Source organism: Procambarus clarkii, chromosome 32 (assembly GCF_040958095.1).
Source record: "Procambarus clarkii isolate CNS0578487 chromosome 32, FALCON_Pclarkii_2.0, whole genome shotgun sequence".
Taxonomy (NCBI): Eukaryota; Metazoa; Arthropoda; class Malacostraca; order Decapoda; family Cambaridae; genus Procambarus; species Procambarus clarkii.
This window is the reverse complement of record NC_091181.1, coordinates 7844805-7865597: the sequence shown is the minus strand read 5'-3', so window position 1 is coordinate 7865597 and position 20793 is coordinate 7844805. Positions and strand designations below refer to the sequence as shown.

At 46.8% G+C, this 20793-nt stretch overlaps 1 protein-coding gene and 1 long non-coding RNA gene across 2 annotated transcripts; both read right to left on the bottom strand.

Annotated features, from left to right (window-relative positions):
* Positions 1–889: 889 nt before the first annotated feature.
* LOC138370577 (uncharacterized) lies at positions 890–2974 on the bottom strand. Its single transcript, XR_011230145.1, has 2 exons — positions 2456–2974; positions 890–2404 (listed from the first exon to the last, which is right to left on the bottom strand). It is a non-coding gene; the product is annotated as an uncharacterized lncRNA (long non-coding RNA).
* Positions 2975–4677: 1703 nt separating this feature from the next.
* Positions 4678–20177, bottom strand: LOC138370576 (uncharacterized). Its single transcript, XM_069334967.1, has 2 exons — positions 19859–20177; positions 4678–8238 (listed from the first exon to the last, which is right to left on the bottom strand). Exons 1-2 carry the CDS (start codon positions 19915–19917, stop codon positions 7179–7181), a joined length of 1119 nt encoding a protein of 372 aa, XP_069191068.1. The 5' UTR covers positions 19918–20177; the 3' UTR covers positions 4678–7178.
* Positions 20178–20793: the final 616 nt, after the last annotated feature.

Sequence of the window (20793 nt, the reverse complement as noted above, 5' to 3'; positions counted from 1 at the left end):
TGACAATCTGTTAATATCGCATTAACATCCACGTACTTTAAATGCAAATAATTGCCAACAGAACCTAAGTGCCTAATTTATGGCTAACTATACATAGAACTCTAATATACAATAATATTAATTTATGAGAAAAGTTAAATTTTTAATACAATTTGTTAAAATTAACGAATGCGTTATACACAGAATTCACAATAGCGTGATGCATCAATGAACAAATCCACAAGAGCAGTGACGAGGATTCGAACCAACGTCCACCCTGTGGATCCCACAGGATCCATGTAAGTTCAGTAGAACTTCTGATTTCAATTCTTTTTGACCATGTCGTAGCTCAGTCGATTAAGGCAGCGTCTGGGATGCTCTCAGTCGTAGGTTCGAATCCTTGTCATGGCCCTTGTGGATTTGTTCATTGACGAATGCATCTTGGAGGCGGGGGGTGGGAGGGGCATCTGCCGCTTAAACGAGCCTAGCCTGAGGGCAGGTTTAAATTTATAAAGGATGAGGTGGCATCTGCATCAACGTTTGTTGTTGTTAAAGATTCGCTACCTGGAACAAAAAGTTCCAAGTAACACGGGCTATGGTGAGCCCATAGATAGTTATTAACGTGCATTTGGCCAGTGTATATAAGGACTGACTGCTGAGTTAGTCTTGTCGTTACGGTTACCTTTATTCTTATGTTATAATACCGTCTGTGACACTTCAAAACCTGTGATCTCACATTAATACGAACTGCATCTTTGATTACAAAATTCTCATTTACCACAGATAGCCACTTTAATGTTCTTAATTGCATATTGCAACAACCTTATTTCAAGGGGAATTTGATTAGCTGGGAATTCCAAGAAACAAAGTCTTCTGGAGAGTACTAAGGGGTTGTTGAGAATTAAACACCTTCAGATATAAAACTATTTACTGCTGAACACAAACAATATAAAATATCTATACCATCTTTACGCAAAAATGTCACGAGAAAACTTTAAAAATACTTCCTATACAAAAATCGCTTTAAGGCTAACAATGCTAGTCGTTCTAAGCCTCTTAACAAATGCATCGTTCACATTATCAAATGCATCGTTCATATTAACAAATGCATCGTTCACATTATCAAATGCATCGTTCACATTAACAAATGCATCGTTCATATTAACAAATGCATCGTTCACATTAACAAATGCATCGTTCATATTAACAAATGCATCGTTCACATTACCAAATGTATAGTTCACATTACAAATGCATCGTTCACATTATCAAATGCATCGTTCATATTAACAAATGCATCGTTCACATTACAAATGCATCGTTTACATTAACAAATGCATCTTTCTCATTAGCATTTTCTTACATGCTACAAAAATATGTCTAGGCTGCGACCAACATCTTTTCTAAATACTATGTAACTTTCACTATCACGGCTACCGTAAGAGCCTAGGGGTCCGTTATTGGCCGCTACCATAAAAGCAATGGTTATTACCCCAGGGGGCGGTAATCCCGCCACAGAACACCTCTGTGTAAACCCCATGCAACAGGGCCAATACAAACTCTTTCTCAGGGGTATTGACCCATAAATCACAGCACATATGTTTGATACATGTGGCTATCCCGGGCAGTATGTAATTACTGCTCATATATGCACTTTATCTTGTGACTGTCGCGGAGTACTGACCAATAATAACTCACCTTCTCTTTACATGTGCACTTGACGCTAGGTACTGACCATTACAATGCGTCTCTCAAAAGGGCACTGACCAGTCACATGCGTCCGTTAAAGGGCGACGACCAATCATCACGCATGAGGAACACCAGAGCCTCTGCTCCTTTGTACCTAAGCCGGTCACGGGACAATCAGCACAGATCGGATTTCAAACGTTATTTCACAAATCCATCCCTCAGAGACTCGTATAAATCAGGATTGCAAGAAATATGGGCACCGGAGCACACACCAAGCTGAGTGTATACATGGTCTGTGCAATAATAACCATGAGAGGTAATTGACATTTGACAAGCCGCCGGCTCCCTGTCCCTGTCAATGCCGCTAATGGTAATGGCCCTCGGGTAAAAAATAAAACAGGTAAAAATTAGAGTTGAATATTATCAAATACGTGATGTAATAGTCCATATAAACTTAACATAAAAAAATTAATTTAAAAAAATATAATAAAAACTTGATTTAACACATATGTAACTGACTCGAGCACCAGGCAGCGGCGTTGTCTTGCCGTTCAATGTAAGACAATGTTTAGTACTGAGCTTCTAGTGTGAAGCTTACACTGATGATGGGTAACTTGTACTTTATGCCATCTAAAGCAACTCTCAAACCGTCATTGGTTAGGGACACAAACAAAACTTTTAAAATTATTCCTGTGCTTGGTCAGGGCCTTGTATGACGCATTAGCCTTTATCCGACCTCGACTGTGACTGGTCAGAGCCTTATATGACGCATTAGCCTTTATCCGACCTCGACTGTGACTGGTCAGAGCCTTATATGACGCATTAGCCTTTATCAGACTTCGGCTGTGATTGGCCAACGTCTTGTGGAGGCTAATTACCCTTCATACGACCTTGATTGTAGATTTGTCAGTAACCTAGCCAAAAGTGAATCTCCTTATAATCGTTGATTGGCTGTGTACTAACTAGAATGGTGCTACAGAGGGGGACCGACACGGATGCTAAATGACAGTGGAATGTATTCATGGTAACCCCGGGCGCTAGGCTTCCCTCTCCCATTGTGCTTATGATACCAGCCTGAGCTTCCGGCGTAAGTATACAAACATCTCAAAATATCATTCAACACAGTTTGAGAAGTCCGAATTTTATAAGATACCATCGAAAAAAATCCTGTAAAAATATGAGAGGGTAAAAAATTTATGTTAGGATTACAAACAATTATTTATATAAAACAGCTAATATAAATTATTCATAGATCGTTTACCTGGGAAGAGAAGTGTTGTGGAGGGGGATGGGTTAGTCAGGTAGGACTATCTCAACCCGTTCTCGCACTTTCGTATAGTCAATATTGACTTATTAAATATGTGCATATGTGACATACTAATTTATTGTGAATATTTTAGTTTACCTTGAAAAGCTTCATAGAAAACACCGACCTTACATAACCTTCTTAGTGTGTTATGATAAGCATCTTATTGTTTCGTAATTACAATTATTACTTAACCTATTATAGGTATAGGTTAAGTAATAATTGTAATTACGAAGCAATAAGATGCTTATCTTAACATACTAAGAAGGTTAGGTAAGGTCGGTGTTTTCTATGAAGCTTTTCAAGGTAAACTAAAATATTAACAATAAATTAGTATGTCACATATGCACTTATTTAATAAGTCAATATTGACTGTAAGAAAGTGCGAGAACGGGTTGGACTAGACTCAGACAGGATAGGTACAGGCTGGGGTAGACTAAGACAGGACAGGTACAAGCTGAGTAAGAATCAGTCAAGACATGTACAGGCTAGGGTAGACTAAGACAGGACAGATACAGGCTGGGTTAGAATCAGTCAGGACAGAAACAGGCTGGAGTAGAATAAGAAAAAATAGGTACAGGCTGAAAGCTGGAGAGGTATTATGGGCGATATCACAAAATCACATAATTAATTTTCCATAACAACCAGAAAAAGTCTTACCCACCGGCACCATAGCCCTGTAGGTCTCCATGACTACAAAGTTATGGAACACAACGCTCATGTTCTTCCCAGGTTCCTTTCAGTTTCAGGAGAATGACATCATCGACCTGTGTTGCACCTCACAGGAATGTGTGACTTCGGCCACTGCCGTTAATCAATACGCAAGAAGCAAAGAATTGGTAATGGCGATTTGAGAAAGGTTATTAATCCTTACACTGAAACAATCTTGGTAACCCTTACATTGATACAATCTTGTTAACCCTTACACTGCTACAATCGTTATCTGCAATTTCCTACTGTGCTCCAAACTATTTTAAGTCATGACCCATTGACATAGTACTTTTAAATAGCTGCGTAGTTTAAGGGTTAAGAGCTATTAGGAAATCTGATTGTCTATGATGTGTTTAGTTGGGTTCTTTACAAGGCATATTACTAATATTAAAGGGAAGTTAGCGACGACAGTATTAGTAATTTAAGGAGATCAAGGGTGCAAAAGTCACGGATGCTTGAAATGATCACCAGCGTCTGAAGATGGTCATGATGATCTAAATCTGCTCACTAAGACTTAAAAGCTGTAGGAGAAAGTGGGAGGGGAGGACGAAAAGAAAAAGAAGGAAGAGGAGGAGAAGAGGAAGCGAGGTACAATGAACATAACTGACTCGAGCAATGGTGGTACCAACAACAAACTTACACCCACCTTGAACATGCTAGCTAAGGGTCCATTAGAAACAATATTTATATATGTAAACATTATACATTTTTACAAAATCAAAACATTCAATATGCCTTAGAATTATTATACAGAGAGATCTACTGAGAAAAATGCTTGACCATAGACTTATGGACAAGCTACACAGTGGAAAGTTACACTAACGGGCCCACAGTGTACGCAGTCAATTGTCTTAAAATAAAGCTGCATCTCATGAAGAAGATAAATACACCTGTCCACACGTCTCTGTGTGGGAGAAAGTTTGAGAGTTTACTACAATCGTAGACTATGTGGTGAAATATACCAAAACTTAAGTCCTTTTAACACCCCAACACTTCGGTGGGTGTTAATAGGACCCAAGCCCAGTACGGAACCAAAAACTGAGTATTATGAGAATATTGGATTTTCCAGCACCTCGCTCATTAGGCTTCCATAAGCTAGTGACGCTTATATTAGCGTTGTCACACACAAAAAACTAGAGCTGTAAAACCAGATTTAAATGATAATTGATCCGAATAATCAAGAAGAGGAGGGAGGGAAATTTTCATCAGGAGAAAGCGCAAAGCCATTACGATTATATTTAGCACTTGGAAGGGATCAGGATAAGGATTTGAAATGGGACGGGGAAAAGAAATAGTGCCCAACCACTTGGACGGTCGGGGATTGAACGCCGACCTGCATGATGCGAGGCTGTCGCTCTACCCTCCAGCCCAAGTGGTTGGGCACCAAGAGGGGGGAAATAATTATTAAATGCTTCTGTATGATTTATGATTTTACAAACCGAAACATAATTTTTCCTACCAGCTGAGCAGCGTATCTGTAATCTGATTTTCGACTTTGGAGAAAGTTTAGTATCATTATTCTGATAACCGATTTGTAATAAAGTTGAAATAATAAATTATTTCAGTTAACTAATGTACCATTTAAGTAAAATATTAAAGGTTTATTATTTATTGAATATCCTTATTAAGCTTGGGGTAACATTTCAAAGTCACCCACGTTTAATTTTGTCATGTGACGTGTTCTAGATTTGAACAAATATAAGAAAAGCACTTGTTTGATTCAAGCTTGATGGGGTTCTGGGAGTTCTTCAACTCCCCAAGCCCGGCCGAGGCCAGGCTTGATTTGTGAGAGTTTGGTCCACCAGGCTGTTGCTTGCAGCGGCCCGCTCACATACCCACCACAGCCTGGTTGGTCCGGCACTCCTTGGAGAAAATGGTCTAGTTTTCTCTTGAAGATGTACACGGTTGTTCCGGCAATATTTCTTATGCTCGCTGGGAGGATGTTTCAAATGCTTCCTCGGCCGGTCTTTAACATCGTCTTAAGACTCTATAGTTTGAACAAAGAAAACGGCATACAAATAAGATATAATCTTAGCCGGGATTCACCAAGCTTAAGAGCTTACTTTCGAAACATGTACATCTTTCTTCAACCATCACGGCATAAGACTACTTTTATTAAATCTTTTTTACGAACTTCAAACTTTCTCACACAGGATTATTTTTGTTATATACGAATCCGTAGTGCGGAGGGTCTCAGAGACCGTTCAATCAACGTAATCAAAACTGACATAATAGAGGAAGGATGTACAGATATCGTAAATGTAACGTAAGTGTTCGATTCATCTTGGCCCTAATCTAAAGAGGCAGCATTTATTGCTTATTTTTTTTTAAGAATCTTACAAATAATTTTTGTTAGAATCTTAAAAATAACACTTAATATACATTGCACGGAATAAAAATAATATAATGGGCGCCCTGACAACATGAACTTAATAATTCATCACAGAAGATTTTGGTAATTAATGTTTGCAATAAATGAACACTTATGAAAATATGGCAAATGGCAAAATAGCGCTAAGATAATGCAATGCACAAAATACAGATCATTAGCTCTGATATGCTTGAACGATATGTTGATACATGGTGTTGATCAACATACAGACATGTTGATACATGGTGTTGACCAACATGCAGACATGTTGGCTCATGGTACTGATCAACATGTTGATCAGGTAGAGAATACCTGTACGTTGATCAAGTGGGAGGAAATAGAGGATAAAACAGTGTAGAGATAGCTATTATAGGCCGCGTGTGGTAGTTAGTGCCTTGAGGCTGAGGAGTAGTTTCACAGACGTGTCTCCCGAGACGCTGTTGAAGGCGTGCCACAGACGCAACAAAAGCGAGACCATGAAAGGAATATATATATATGGCGTGCCCGCCGGACCAACATGAGCCTACGTCACAGGGGAAGTGCTGTGCTCACTTCAGGTTAAAGAATGCTTTATAACAGGTCTAGTTGCATCGGGAGTAAGACAGGTTAATGGGGGATGGCTGGGTTGGTTGGTAAAGGAGCAGTATGAATGTCGGCTAATGAGCGCAAGGTGGACAGGAAGCCACGTTGGACAGAATCCAATGGAATCCTGAAACGCAGGTGCTGTGCCCAGAGGGGGTCCTGAGCGGTACAAGACCGTTGTTCACTACTGAGCATCCTCCGCGTCAGCTAGCCTCGTTCCTTCCATCTTGGATAATGATCAGTACAAAAATAACAACGTTTTCTACAATGCTTTTCCTACGGCATTGGAAAGCATTCTACAATGCTTTTCCTACGGCATTGGAAAGCATTCTACAATGCTTTTCCTACGGCTTCACCAGGGCATTAGCGCCCTGGTGAGGCCACTCTTGGCCAGGCCGACACCAGAGCGCAACTCCATAGTCTCCTGAGACTGATGGATGCCTACTACTATATCACAATTTACAGGCCACTTATCTCTGGGATAATGACATGCTAGTCAACTAGTGTTTTCAGGGAAGATAACTCGATATGATCTCGCTATTAAAAGTGAGCTGTTGAAAGGCTTCTGAGGGAATACCTGGCACTGGTGCCAAATGGATCAGCCAGCGTACCGCTAATGGTGAAGATGGAGCATCGGGGAGCCTTCGGGTAGACGGAGTTGGCTCTGTGGTGGTCGGCCTCGGGATCAGGGAGAGTGGAGTGGTACTCAGACTGTTCCCCACGGAGGCTAGGATAAGTCGCGTCTGTATCAGTCGAGACTGGAGGCTGGAACGTGGGACTGGAGGTGTCGGTGGCAGAGTAACCATTAGAGTCGCTGTTGACGGCCAAATATTGGGTCGAAGACTCTTCGTAACGACTCCAGGAGTCGAAGTTTGGAGATTCAAGACGATCACAGGAGGAATTGAGCTGATATGGTGAGGGCATTTCTGTGAGAGATGACGAGCTCATCTCGTCCTCGAAGCATCTCGACTCCGGAATAGTGGAGGACGACGTGTAGTTACCGTGCACGTCAGTCTCCCGTCGACCGGAGCGCAGTATGGCGTTGAGTCGTATCTGAAGTTCATCGCCGACGGTGGTGCGGGTGTCAAGCCTCGTGCTGGGGGACGAGACGCCTCTGAGGGCGAGGCCTTCCTCGCGAGACCTGACGAAGGAGTGAGAGGCAGCCAGGTTCTCCTCGACCCTCTTGGGACAGCGCAGGAAGATGGGTTCAACGGACTTCATCTGGGAAGATGGCGGCGTCGCCTGAGTTGCCACGTCACTCCCGGGCCCTATGGCACTCAGCTCCTCGTCCTCGGCACTTGGAGACCCAAGTTGGCACTCACTCCTCCCTCCTTCCTTCACCTCGCACGTAGAGGAGGTGGAGGACGGCGAGGAGAACAAGGAAGAGGGCGAAGAAGAAGGAGAGGAGGCCACAGAGGGAGAAGCATCCATGGCGGGAACATCTGCGAGGCCGCCATTGTTGTTGGCGGCCGTAATGATGGCCACCTTGGACACCGACGACGACGACGATGACGACGAGGACGAGGAAGAACTGGAGGAGGAAGAGCGGGTCCGGTCATCACGCAGGGACACCGACAGCCTCTGGCGTGACACACGGGCTCTGGGGAGAAGAATAGTTATGGCAATTATCTCGTCTCACACAGCTCAGGTCTATCACTAACGTCCTGTTAAACACCAAAGAGAACACGGACATTATGAGTGTGTGTTTCTCTCTCTCTTTTCGTGTTCATGCATGTTTGTGTTCGTTGCTATGTTCTTGTTCTTATACTACTGGAAGACATGTAAAACAAAAAACTAGTTAGCATTTAGGTGCGATTATGCAAATCAGATTTAACCCAGTACACGGCTCCATTTTGGGAAGGAAATCTCCCCCTGAAACAAAATACATCAATCCCTAAGCAACATCGTATCATCCCTCCCTCCGCCCCTCATGATGTTTACATACGGGATTCTCGGAAGTAATCCACTGAAAGCTCATTACCCTTAGCATATGAAGCCGCTAATCTCCGAAGCTTTGACCAAAGTTATGGCAGGAAGCGCGCGCGCTTGGTATCCAGGGCACCGCGCGTGCGCGCACTTTGTTCCGAGGCGGAGGTTCTTAAAGAGGACGGAAGAAATTGTGAAAAAAAACTTTGTAGATAAAGCGCCTTGATAATAATATCAGAGGGGGGAGGGGAGGGGAGGGGAGGGGGGGGGTAGTTGTTACCTGCGTGTTGTGGTGTATTGTGTGTGTGTGTGTATTCACATAGTTGTGGTTGAGAGGGGTTGAACTCTGCTCTTTCGGCCCGCCTCTAAACTGTCAATCAATCAACTGTTACTAACTATTTTTTTTTTCCACACACACACACACAAACCCAGGAAGCAGCCCGTACAGCTATCTAACTCCCAGGTACCTATTTAATGCTAGGTAACAGGGGAATTAGGGTAAAAGATACTCTGCCCATTTTGTTTCTGCCATCACCGGGGATCGAAATTGGACCCTAGGATTACGAGTACAGAGCGCTGTCCACTCAGCTATCAGACCCCCAGATGTGTGTGTGTGGTGTGTGTGTGTGCCTGTTGGCGAGTGTATGGCAGTGAGGCAAATGTCACATTCTCCATTCTCACAACAACCCGTCCTCTTAAAAATAACGTCACTTTTGGCTGGTATGCGCGCTATGGCCAAATTTGGACGTAATTTGAAATGAAATCGACTCACAAAAGTGACGTACTGTTCCGTTTTCTGTTTGAGTCGTCCGGCCGACTCTGTAAGGTTAGAATAGATGACTTTCAATTAACGTTTTTCATAACGTTTTGAAACTTTATGAGAATTTCCTGCCCACCTCACCTATCAGAGGACCCTTAACTTACTGTTGTTGAAAAAAAAATCCCAAATTTATTTTAATTTTTTTTTTCATTTTCAAATTACGTCCAAATTCGGCCATACGGGCAAACGGCTAAAAGCGACGTTCTTTTTAAGAGGACAGGTTGCTCACACTCCACCGCAGTTATAAACCAACACACGCTGCTAAAACTCCTCCGGTCAAGTGCCTCTAAACATCTACATTCCCCCGTGTGTGTATATAAATATATACACAAACCGGATTTGGTTAAACTTACTAATATACTGAAAAGATTTGTCCCCAAACGGACAGGAACCAGAGAGTGACGCTGCAAGAGCATAAAATTCCCTGCACCAACTTACTGCCCCAAACAACGCACATTTCCCAGTTTCTTTGACAGCAAAACAGCTAAAGAAAATCACGTTGGTTTTGGCCTCTCTTAAACGGTAAACTCAAGTAAAAGTTTTGTAACACGCCACTGTACCCCCGTGAGAGCGTGGAGTCACAAACACTTACATAGCTCCAAACGTCGGCTGTAAGGTCCAGCCGGCCGACATTGGGGCGGTAAAAGGCCCCCAAGAGGTCCTACTTCCACCCCGGCCGCTGCACTGTTTAAGGCTCCAGTGAGGACCACTGTTGAAAGAGTATTGCACAGTGAATGGCGCCGACTGACTGCAATGGTCGCAGTCTGGCAGAGTGATAGCACCTCGCAGCGCAGGGGAGATGAGAGAGAGAGAGAAAGAGAAAAGAGAGGAGAGTGAGAGTGAGAGTGAGTGAGTGAGAGTGAGAGTGAGAGTGAGAGTGAGAGTGAGAGTGAGAGAGAGAGAGTGAGAGTGAGAGTGAGAGTGAGAGAGAGAGAGAGATGAGAGAGAGAGAGAGAGAGAGAGAGAGAGAGAGAGAGAGAGAGAGAGAGAGAGAGAGAGAGGAGAGAGAGAGAGAGAGAGAGAGAGAGAGAGAGAGAGAGAGAGAGAGAGAGAGAGAGAGAGAGAGAGAGAGAGAGAGAGAGACCTGGGGAAGGAATGGGGGGCCCCAGGCACTTGTTGTGGACGGTCGGGGATTGAACGCCGACCTGCATGAAACCAGCCAGTCGCTCTACCGTCCAGCCCAAGTGGTTGGGCCGAGATAGAGGGCGAGCGTGTATTTATTACTTGTATTTAATCTTTGTATTTACTATTTGTGTCTGCAGAATCGAACTATTAGCTCTTGGACCCCGCCTTTCTAACCAACCTATTTTTCCTCTCTTTTATCTACTACATATAATTCTCTAACACGCGTACACATTCCCAGGAAGCAGCCCGTAGCCGCTGTCTAACTCCCAAGTACCTATTTACTGCTAGGTGAACAGGTGCATCAAAATTAAAGAAACTCTGCCCATTTGTTTGCGCCTTGGCCAGGAATCGAACCCGGGCCCTTAGTACTACGATTCCTGAACGCTGTCCCCTCAGCCGCGAGGCCCCCAACCTACTCGCGCGCGTGCGTGCGTGTTTACTTACCTATTTGTGCTTGCGGGGGTTGAGCTCTGGCTCTTTGGTCCGCCTCTCAACTGTCAATCAACTGGTGTACAGATTCCTGAGCCTATTGGGCTCTATCATATCTACACTTGAAACTGTGTATGAAGTCAGCCTCCACCACATCACTGCCTAATGCATTCCATTTGTCAACCACTCTGACACTAAAAAAGTTCTTTCTAATATCTCTGTGGCTCATTTGGGCACTCAGTTTCCACCTGTGTCCCCTAGTGCGTGTGCCCTTGTGTTAAATAGACTGTCTTTATCTACCCTATCAATTCCTCTGAGAATCTTGTATGTAGTGATCATGTCCCCTTTAACCCTTCTGTCTTCCAGTGACGTGAGGTTTAATTCCCATAGTCTCTCCTCGTAGCTCATACCCCTCAGTTCGGGTACTAGTCTGGTGGCAAACCTTCGAACCTTTTCCAGTTTGATCTTATCCTTGACTAGATATGGACTCCATGATGGAGCTGCATACTCCAGGATTGGTCTGACATATGTGGTATATAATGTTCTGAAAGATTCCTTACACATGTTTCTAAAGGCACCCATTTGTGAACCATTTAAAATTTCCCTTATGTAATTGTTGACATGGGGCTCCATGGTGCGGCGGCCGACTCTACAACTGCTCTCACGTAAGCTGTGAACAGTAATCTAAATGTCTCCTTATTTATGTGCCCGAACAATGTTTTGACTTTTACCAGTCACGTTCCGGCCCTCCTCCCAGGCACGTCCCTGCACCTTCTCCTAGCTACTTCTCAGCCTTCCTCCCAGCTACGTCCCAGCACTCCACCACTTGCAGCCACCTCCAGGAATATCAAGTCAGAGAAGCTGTCAAATACCGGTACGGACACGGCTGGAGAAACCTCTTCATTTCGATGAAAAAAAATTTGCGGTGTGGGAAGCCATTAGGGACTATACCTGTCACAGTTTGAGAGAGAGAGAGAGAGATAGAGGCGAGAGAGAGAGAGAGAGAGAGAGAGAGAGAGAGAGAGAGAGAGACAGAACATAAGTAGTAGACATCCATCAGTCTCAGGAGACTATGGTGTTGCGCCTCTGGTTGTCGGTTTGAGTGACCTCTGCAGGGCGTAAAGCCAGGGTAGGTTGATATGGAGGAGAAGCTGTTACCCATGCAGCAGCGGGTGTCCCTCCCCACCTCTCCACGACGTCGAAAGTCTCCAAAGGAAAGGCAAACGCCAATACGATTGGTTTCAGCGCCGTCGCAGGAACTGTGAGCCCGGGATGACCTCGAAGATGGTGAAAAAGGGACACACTAGGGACCTCCGAACCCGGAGACCGCTGTGGTCGGGGCCGGAGAAGAACCACCACCCCAGCAAGGGCAAGAACGACCCCAGCCTCGGACACACACACACACACACACACACACACACACACACACACACACACACACACACACACACACATTAATGAATCAACAATGCCACACCTAAACACAGACACTCCCAGTGAACACGTGCTCACCTTCCTGCTCAACCAAACAGAAAGTCGTCAGGTCGATCGTCCTGTCGATCGTCTTGTCGTCGGGAGGACAGCTGAGCTTTCTCTCAGTTGGTAGGTTACCGGGACTGGTTGGTTGACTAGCTACATTGGTCATTGATCGTGGAGGAGGGGGGAGAAGGGGTTCGACTCCCTCCTCCCCCCCCTTCTCTCTCCCCATAACCTTGACCACCCCCCCTTCCCCCCCCCCATTACCTCCCCCTTCCGCCTCTTAAACCTCTCGTGACGTCAACACACTTCGCTTCCATTCACAAATCCCGCTCAAGTGAGAGGGTGGCCCTGAAGACACCGGTGATAGCCTTCGCATTGCTGTAATAAAAGGAAATGTTCAATAATTTTCATCACTGATGTTGAATTTCCTCTTCACACACCACACACACGCACACACACACACACACACACACACACACTAATGAGTCAGTAACATCAATAACGATATTTTTAGCGTACGAGATGTAATGAATGGGACGAGTTTAAAGGGAATGTTGCTAAAGCAACTTGTATACACAACATCAAACGCAAATATGATCAAGGTTACATGTGGAAACATTGCAATTGCATTAACCAATCGATAAATAATAAGGCAGGGCTTAGCAGTTGAAGTTCGACCGTCCAACCGCCAGGCAGAAACAAATGGGCAAAGTGTCTTTCACCCTGATGCCCTTTGTTACCTAGCAGTAAATAGGTACCTGGGAGTTAGACAGCTGTCACGGAGCTGCTTCCTGTGTGTGTGTGTGAAAAAAAATAATTAATAGTTAGTAACAGTTAATTGAATGACAATTGAGAGGCGGGCCGAAAGAGCAGAGCTCAACCCCCTCAAGAACAACTAGGTGAATACACACACACACACACACACACACACACACACACACACACACACACACACACACACACACACACACACACACACACACAACAAAAATTCTACTTTCCAGATACATTAACTGTTTTAACAACTACACCATCAAAGTTGTAATGTTGTACTGAAGGTTGGCTAGGACCGGGCCGCAGGGACGGTGAGCCCGAAATCATTGCTAGGTAAGGTTCAGAAGTCATTACCAGCTGCGTCACGATAGACAAGAGCTGCGTCACGATAGACAAGAGCTGCGTCACAATAGACAAGAGCTGCGTCACGGAAGATAAGAGCTGCGTCACGGAAGACAAGAGCTGCATCACGGAAGACAAGAGTTGCGTCACGGAAGACAAGAGCTGCGTCACGATAGACAAGAGCTGCGTCACGGAAGATAAGAGCTGCGTCACGATAGACAAGAGCTGCATCACGGAAGACAAGAGTTGCGTCACGGAAGACAAGAGCTGCGTCACGGAAGACAGAGCTGCGTCACGATAGACAAGAGCTGCGTCACGATAGACAAGAGCTGCGTCACGGAAGACAAGAGCTGCGTCACGGAAGACAAGAGCTGCATCACGGAAGACAAGAGTTGCGTCACGGAAGACAAGAGCTGCGTCACGGAAGACAGCTGCGTCACGATAGACAAGAGCTGCGTCACGATAGACAAGAGTTGCGTCACGGAAGACAAGAGTTGCGTCACGGAAGCACGGAAGACGCGGACTGTTGACAGCTTCTTGCTTCTTGCATCAGGGTGAAGGCAGCCGCCCTCCTGGTCCAGCCCGTGTCACGACGCCACAAGTCAACCCGGCCTCAGACCAAGTCCATTCCATCCAGCGGTCGACCCCGCAGACAAATTCATCAATTTTAACATGCTCTTCATTCAATAGAATTTTCTCAAATATAAATTAATATTGTTATATATTAGCATATTGTGCATATTTAGGCACTGGTTAGGTCCGCCCAGGCCTCCAGAACGTAAACAAACCTCCCCCACCTCCCCAAGGTGGACTCGCCCAGGCCTCCAGAACGTAAACAAACCTCCCCCACCTCCCCAAGGTGGACTCGCCCAAGCCTGCAGAACGTAAACAAACCTCCCCCACCTCCCCAAGGTGGACTCGCCCAGGCCTGCAGAACGTAAACAAACCTCCCCCACCTCCCCAAGGTGGACTCGCCCCGGCCTGCAGAACGTAAACAAACCTCCCCCACCTCCCCAAGGTGGACTCGCCCAGGCCTGCAGAACGTAAACAAACCTCCCCCACCTCCCCAAGGTGGACTCGCCCAGGCCTGCAGAACGTAAACAAACCTCCCCCACCTCCCCAAGGTGGACTCGCCCAGGCCTCCAGAACGTAAACAAACCTCCCCCACCTCCCCAAGGTGGACTCGCCCAGGCCTGCAGAACGTAAACAAACCTTCCCCACCTCCCCAAGGTGGACTCGCCCAGGCCTGCAGAACGTAAACAAACCTTCCCCACCTCCCCAAGGTGGACTCGCCCAGGCCTCCAGAACGTAAACAAAGCAATGGTCGCCCTCGAGTAATCTCATTCACCTCCTCTTCCTCCGCCAACAATCTACATGACTTTCTGGACATCTTGCTTTGGACATCTTGGAAAGATTACGTTCGAACATTTCATTTTTCTCAGATTAGAGCAATTCTGTTATTGTTAGCGCTGTGTGTCAGGCGCTGGTGAAGATGTGTTCTTCTTGTGGAGTTCATGTCGTGTTCTTGTTCTGATTCCAATGGCCTCGTTATTGCTGTTGTTGTTAAAGATTTAGCTACTCAGGACGAAGTGTCCATGTAGCACGGGCTATGGTGAGCCCGTAATCGTTATTGTATCACTCGCTAGTTTTATCCTACGCTACCCCACGTCCACACTACCCTACACCCACGCTACCCCCACACCCACGCTACCCCACACCCACACTACCTCCCACCCACTCTGATCCACCAGTGATCTTAGCCTGATGCTCTGTGATCAACACTGAACCCAAAAAGATCCCGGACCGCATCCCCGGGGACATAAGAACGGCCCCCCCAAAATAGGATCACACCCCTTTCACGGGCTCGCCATAGCCCGTGCTACTTGGAACCTGTTCCGAGGAGCTGAATCTATAACAAGACCAACATGGGATCACCCGTCAGACGGAGAGCTGGGAGGCTCGCAGCACCTCGGGGGAGCGAACGAGGATCCGCTTACGACGCTCCACGAGCATGTCACTTGCCCGAGGAGATTGATGATGATGATTGATGATGAGTATGATGATGACCATTGTGAGATTTAGAAGTTACAAACAGAATAAATAATGTATACCTGAATTTACCCGAGAGGGAGGGGGGGGGGCCGGGGCCACCAACGCTATAGTGGCCTCGACGAGGACAGGAAGCCGGCGACTTGTCAAAGCTCTCCTCGTTGACTCCTGAGGATTACTTCAAGTTGAATGTTAAATTGATGTATTTAGGGGCCTACGGATAAGGGAAGGTAATTATCAGGAGGTAGTGCTAAGCCACTATGACGCTAAGCACATAGGAAATGATAGCAGGGCCATGAGGGCTGGGATAGCAGGACCATGGGGGCTGGGATAGCAGGGGCATGGGGCTGGGATAGCAGGGGCATGGGGCTGGGATAGCAGGGCCATGAGGGCTGGGATAGCAGGGCCATGGGGCTGGGATAGCAGGGGCATGGGGCTGGGATAGCAGGGGCATGGGGCTGGGATAGCAGGGCCATGGGGCTGGGATAGCAGGGGCATGGGGCTGGAATAGCAGGGGCATGGGGCTGGGATAGCAGGGCCATGGGGCTGGGATAGCAGGGGCATGGGGCTGGGATAGCAGGGGCATGGGGCTGGGATAGCAGGGCCATGGGGCTGGGATAGCAGGGGCATGGGGCTGGAATAGCAGGGGCATGGGGCTGGGATAGCAGGGCCATGGGGCTGGGATAGCAGGGGCATGGGGCTGGAATAGCAGGGGCATGGGGCTGGGATAGCAGGATCATGGGCTGGGATAGCAGGACCATGGGTACTGGGATAGCAGGACCATGGGGCTGGGATAGCAGGACCATGGGGGCTGCGATATCAGGACCATGGGGGCTGGGATAGCAGGATCATGGGGACTGGGATAGCAGGACCATGGGGACTGGGATAGCAGGACCATAGGGGCTGGGATAGCAGGGGCATGGGGCTGGGATAGCAGGGCCATGAGGGCTGGGATAGCAGGACCATCGGGGCTGGGATAGCAGGACCATCGGGGCTGCGATAGCAGGACCATGGGGGCTGGGATAGCAGGACCATGGGGGCTGCGATAGCAGGACCATGGGGGCTGGGATAGCAGGATCATGGGGACTGGGATAGCAGGACCATGGGGACTGGGATAGCAGGACCATGGGGGCTGGGATAGCAGGGGCATGGGACTGGGATAGCAGGGCCATGAGGGCTGGGATAGCAGGACCATGGGTACTGGGATAGCAGGACCATGGGGCTGGGATAGCAGGACCATGGGGGCTGCGATAGCAGGACCATGGGGGCTGGGATAGCAGGATCATGGGGACTGGGATAGCAGGACCATGGGGACTGGGATAGCAGGACCATGGGGGCTGGGATAGCAGGACCATGGGGTCTGGGATAGCAGGACCATGGGGGCTGGGATAGCAGGACCATGGGGTCTGGGATAGCAGGACCATGGGGGCTGGGATAGCAGGACCATGGGGTCTGGGATAGCAGGACCATGGGGGCTGGGATAGCAGGACCATGGGGTCTGGGATAGCAGGACCATGGGGGCTGGGATAGCAGGACCATGGGGTCTGGGATAGCAGGACCATGGGGGCTGGGATAGCAGGACCATGGGGTCTGGGATAGCAGGACCATGGGGGCTGGGATAGGACGGGATGAAGAAACCGTTTCCAATCACCTGGACCATCAGGTATCGAACGCCAACCTGCAAGAAGCGAGGCGGCCGTTGTACCGACCATTCCAAGTGGTTGGGTGCGGCTGTAATTGGAAAAACAAAGAAAAAAACCGGTTATGGGTGAAAAAACTAACTCCTGTTTTCTGTCCTACCTTCTGTCCTATGCTGTTGCCCCTTGTGTGTGTGTGTGTGGTGTGTGTGTGTGTGTGTGTGTGTTACATGTGACCTTTTAAAGAAAGTCGTCTAGATTAATATCAAGATCAATTTGTTCAGATTTGTAAAGGTGTCCATGTGACCAGCCAGCGCTGTCATGTCTGGTTTGTAGCGTCGTTATAGTCCTGTAGCCCCTCAACCTTTCCTGGCAACCCAGTTTGCTTAGTTGTGGAATGATATATGTCTCTCCGGGGTAGAACTTTCTCCACGGCAGATTTGTCCTTCGGAGGGTGAGGTCTCCGTGCTTGGCTACAAAAGTTCAGGTTGGGCGCACCATACAGGGAGACAGGGATAGGCCATATTGTATGACCCTGTGCCCAGGTTGACCCGACGCCAGCATCGACCCCCCAAATGCCATTTAAGTTTTCAGTCCACAGAATACAAATCTACCAACATTTTATGAACAGCTAAGTAACTTTCTAGACAAAAAAATCATCAGACTTCATGGGGGTCTGATGAAGTCAGACCTGACTCCATAAGAATCTTAAAATATATATTTTACGAGGTGGTTGGTAGGCAAAAAGATAAAAGTTAAAATCAAAAGCCTACAATGAGACTCTCAAATTAGTTTAAGCCATAAAGACAGCCGTAATTCTCATAAAATTCAATATGCAGATGAATAATAAATCATTTTTTAAGCAGCCTACTATAGTAATGAACGAAATAATTGATGCTAAAATTAATTTCTAACAGACGTTTAAATCAAGCAAAGAGAATACAAATGAACAATTTAACATAATTTGCACGTGAACACGAGTGGTACTGACTTAAAATGTCAATCAATTTTATTTTGCCAATTCCTAAATCATGCGCGGGCGCTCGTGAGCACATTTAGGTCGTGTACAAATTGAAATTGAAATTGAAATAAGTTTATTGAGGTAAAATACACACAAAGGGATGAGGTAGCTCAAGCTATTCTCACCCCGTTCAGTACATCGTGTTAATAATACATACATAGACACACATCACAAACAATAAACATATTACCAAACATTCTGAGAGATAAACATATACATTTCTTATGTACAAATGCATCTTGCTCCCTTATCAGTGTACCTAACACGCATACAAGTGTAACTTGTTCGTTTAAAAAAACCCTATCTTACCCAACGCTACCTTAACATGACCTAATTCCAATAACCTAACCCAGCCTAACCGGGAATAGCCTAATCAAGCTTAACCAAGTGAAATATTGTTTTTTAACAACTAGAAAACGAATAACGTTCGAAATACCTGTCTACAACCTGACTAGTTCCACCAGTTGATATAGGTCTTTGATACGAGAAACATATTTGCGATATATTTGTAATTTACTTTCAAGACGCGATTTATACTTACTATTTTTAACAAGAGGTCGCTCAATTAGGCTTAGTTTCCCGGCCAAGACTCAGCTAGTATAGTCACTATGCTCATCCATAGCTAATCTGTGAACGCTCCTGTTACTTAGAACCAGTTAACGCACGACACCGTTACTAAAAACCAGTCAACGCACGACACCGTTACCAAGAACCAGTCAACGCACGACACCGTTACTAAGAACCAGTCAACGCACGCTCCCGTTACTAAGAACCAGTCAACGCACGCTCCCGTTACTAAGAACCAGTCAACGCACGCTCCCGTTACTAAGAACCAGTCAACGCACGCTCCCGTTACTAAGAACCAGTCAACGCACGCTCCCGTTACTAAGAACCAGTCAACGCACGCTCCCGTTACTAAGAACCAGTCAACGCACGCTCCCGTTACTAAGAACCAGTCAACGTACGCTCCCGTTACCAAGAACCAGTCAACGCACGACACCGTTACTAAGAACCAGTCAACGCATGCTCCTGTTACCAAGAACCAGTCAACGCACGACACCGTTACTAAGAACCAGTCAACGCCCGACACCGTTACCAAGAACCAGTCAACGCACGACACCGTTACCAAGAACCAGTCAACGCCCGACACCGTTACCAAGAACCAGTCAACGCCCGACACCGTTACCAAGAACCAGTCAACGCACGACACCGTTACCAAGAACCAGTCAACGCCCGACACCGTTACCAAGAACCAGTCAACGCCCGACACCGTTACCAAGAACCAGTCAACGCCCGACACTGTTACCAAGAACCAGTCAACGCCCGACACCGTTACTAAGAACCAGTCAACGCCCGACACCGTTACTAAGAACCAGTCAACGCACGACACCGTTACCAAGAACCAATTAGTTTACGCTAATCCAACCAATAAAATAACATCATACAACAAACGCCAAAAACACAATTGTTTAAATCACATAAAACAAGTCTGATTCAAAGTTAAAATCAAGACAGTCAAATCAAAGCCAAACAGAAGGAAAAAAAATCCAATCAAACGCTCAAAGTAAGCTCACTTGAGGAGTAGGAGGAGGAGGAGAGTCAAACTCCTAAGGCTCACCTGAGGAGGCTGGAGGTAGCATTGTCCTCCATGATGTCGAGGACGACCTTCCTCATCATCCTCACCAGCTGGTCGACGACGACATCGGCGGCGGCGGCCTCGGGGCAGTTGCAGCACCGCGCCCGGGCCACGACGGAGGACGACGCCGCCCCCGAGCACGAGACCCGACCCTGGAGGGTGTTGCCCTCAGCGTCCGTGCTGGCCACGTACTCCTGACGCAAGGGGCCGCCGCCGCCTCCTCCTGCTGGGGGGGACACACCCTGGGCTTAGTGGCTGGCATGGCAGGTCCCAAACACACCCACGCACGCACACACGCACGCACACACACACACACACGCACGCACACACACACACACACACACACACACACACACACACACACACACACACACACACACACCACACACACACACACGCACACACGCACGCACGCACACACACACACACACACACACACACACGCACACCAGGATTGGCCAAACACATGAAGAGCGCCTGAAGGAACTGTGCCTTACGACACTAGAAAGAAGAAGGGAGAGAGGAGGGATATGATAGGAACGTATAAAATACTCAGAAGGATTGACAGAGTGGACAGAGATGAAATGTTCACACGGAATAGTAACAGAACGAGAGGACATGGGTGGAAGCTGGGAACTCAGATGAGTCACAGAGATGTTAGGAAGTTTTCCTTTGGCGTGAGAGTAGTGGGAAAATGGAATGCACTTAAGGAGCAGGTTGTGGAAGCAAACTCTATTCTTAATTTTAAAACTAGGTATGATAGGGAAATAGGACCGGGGTCATTGCTGTAAACAACCGATGGAATTTTTGCCAGTGTAGAGTACGTTGCTGTCGTTATCCTATTTATATGTGCCTCAGGAGATAGATTAGGTGTTACGTCCACCCCCAGGTCTCTTTCACGCGTCGTTACAGGTTGG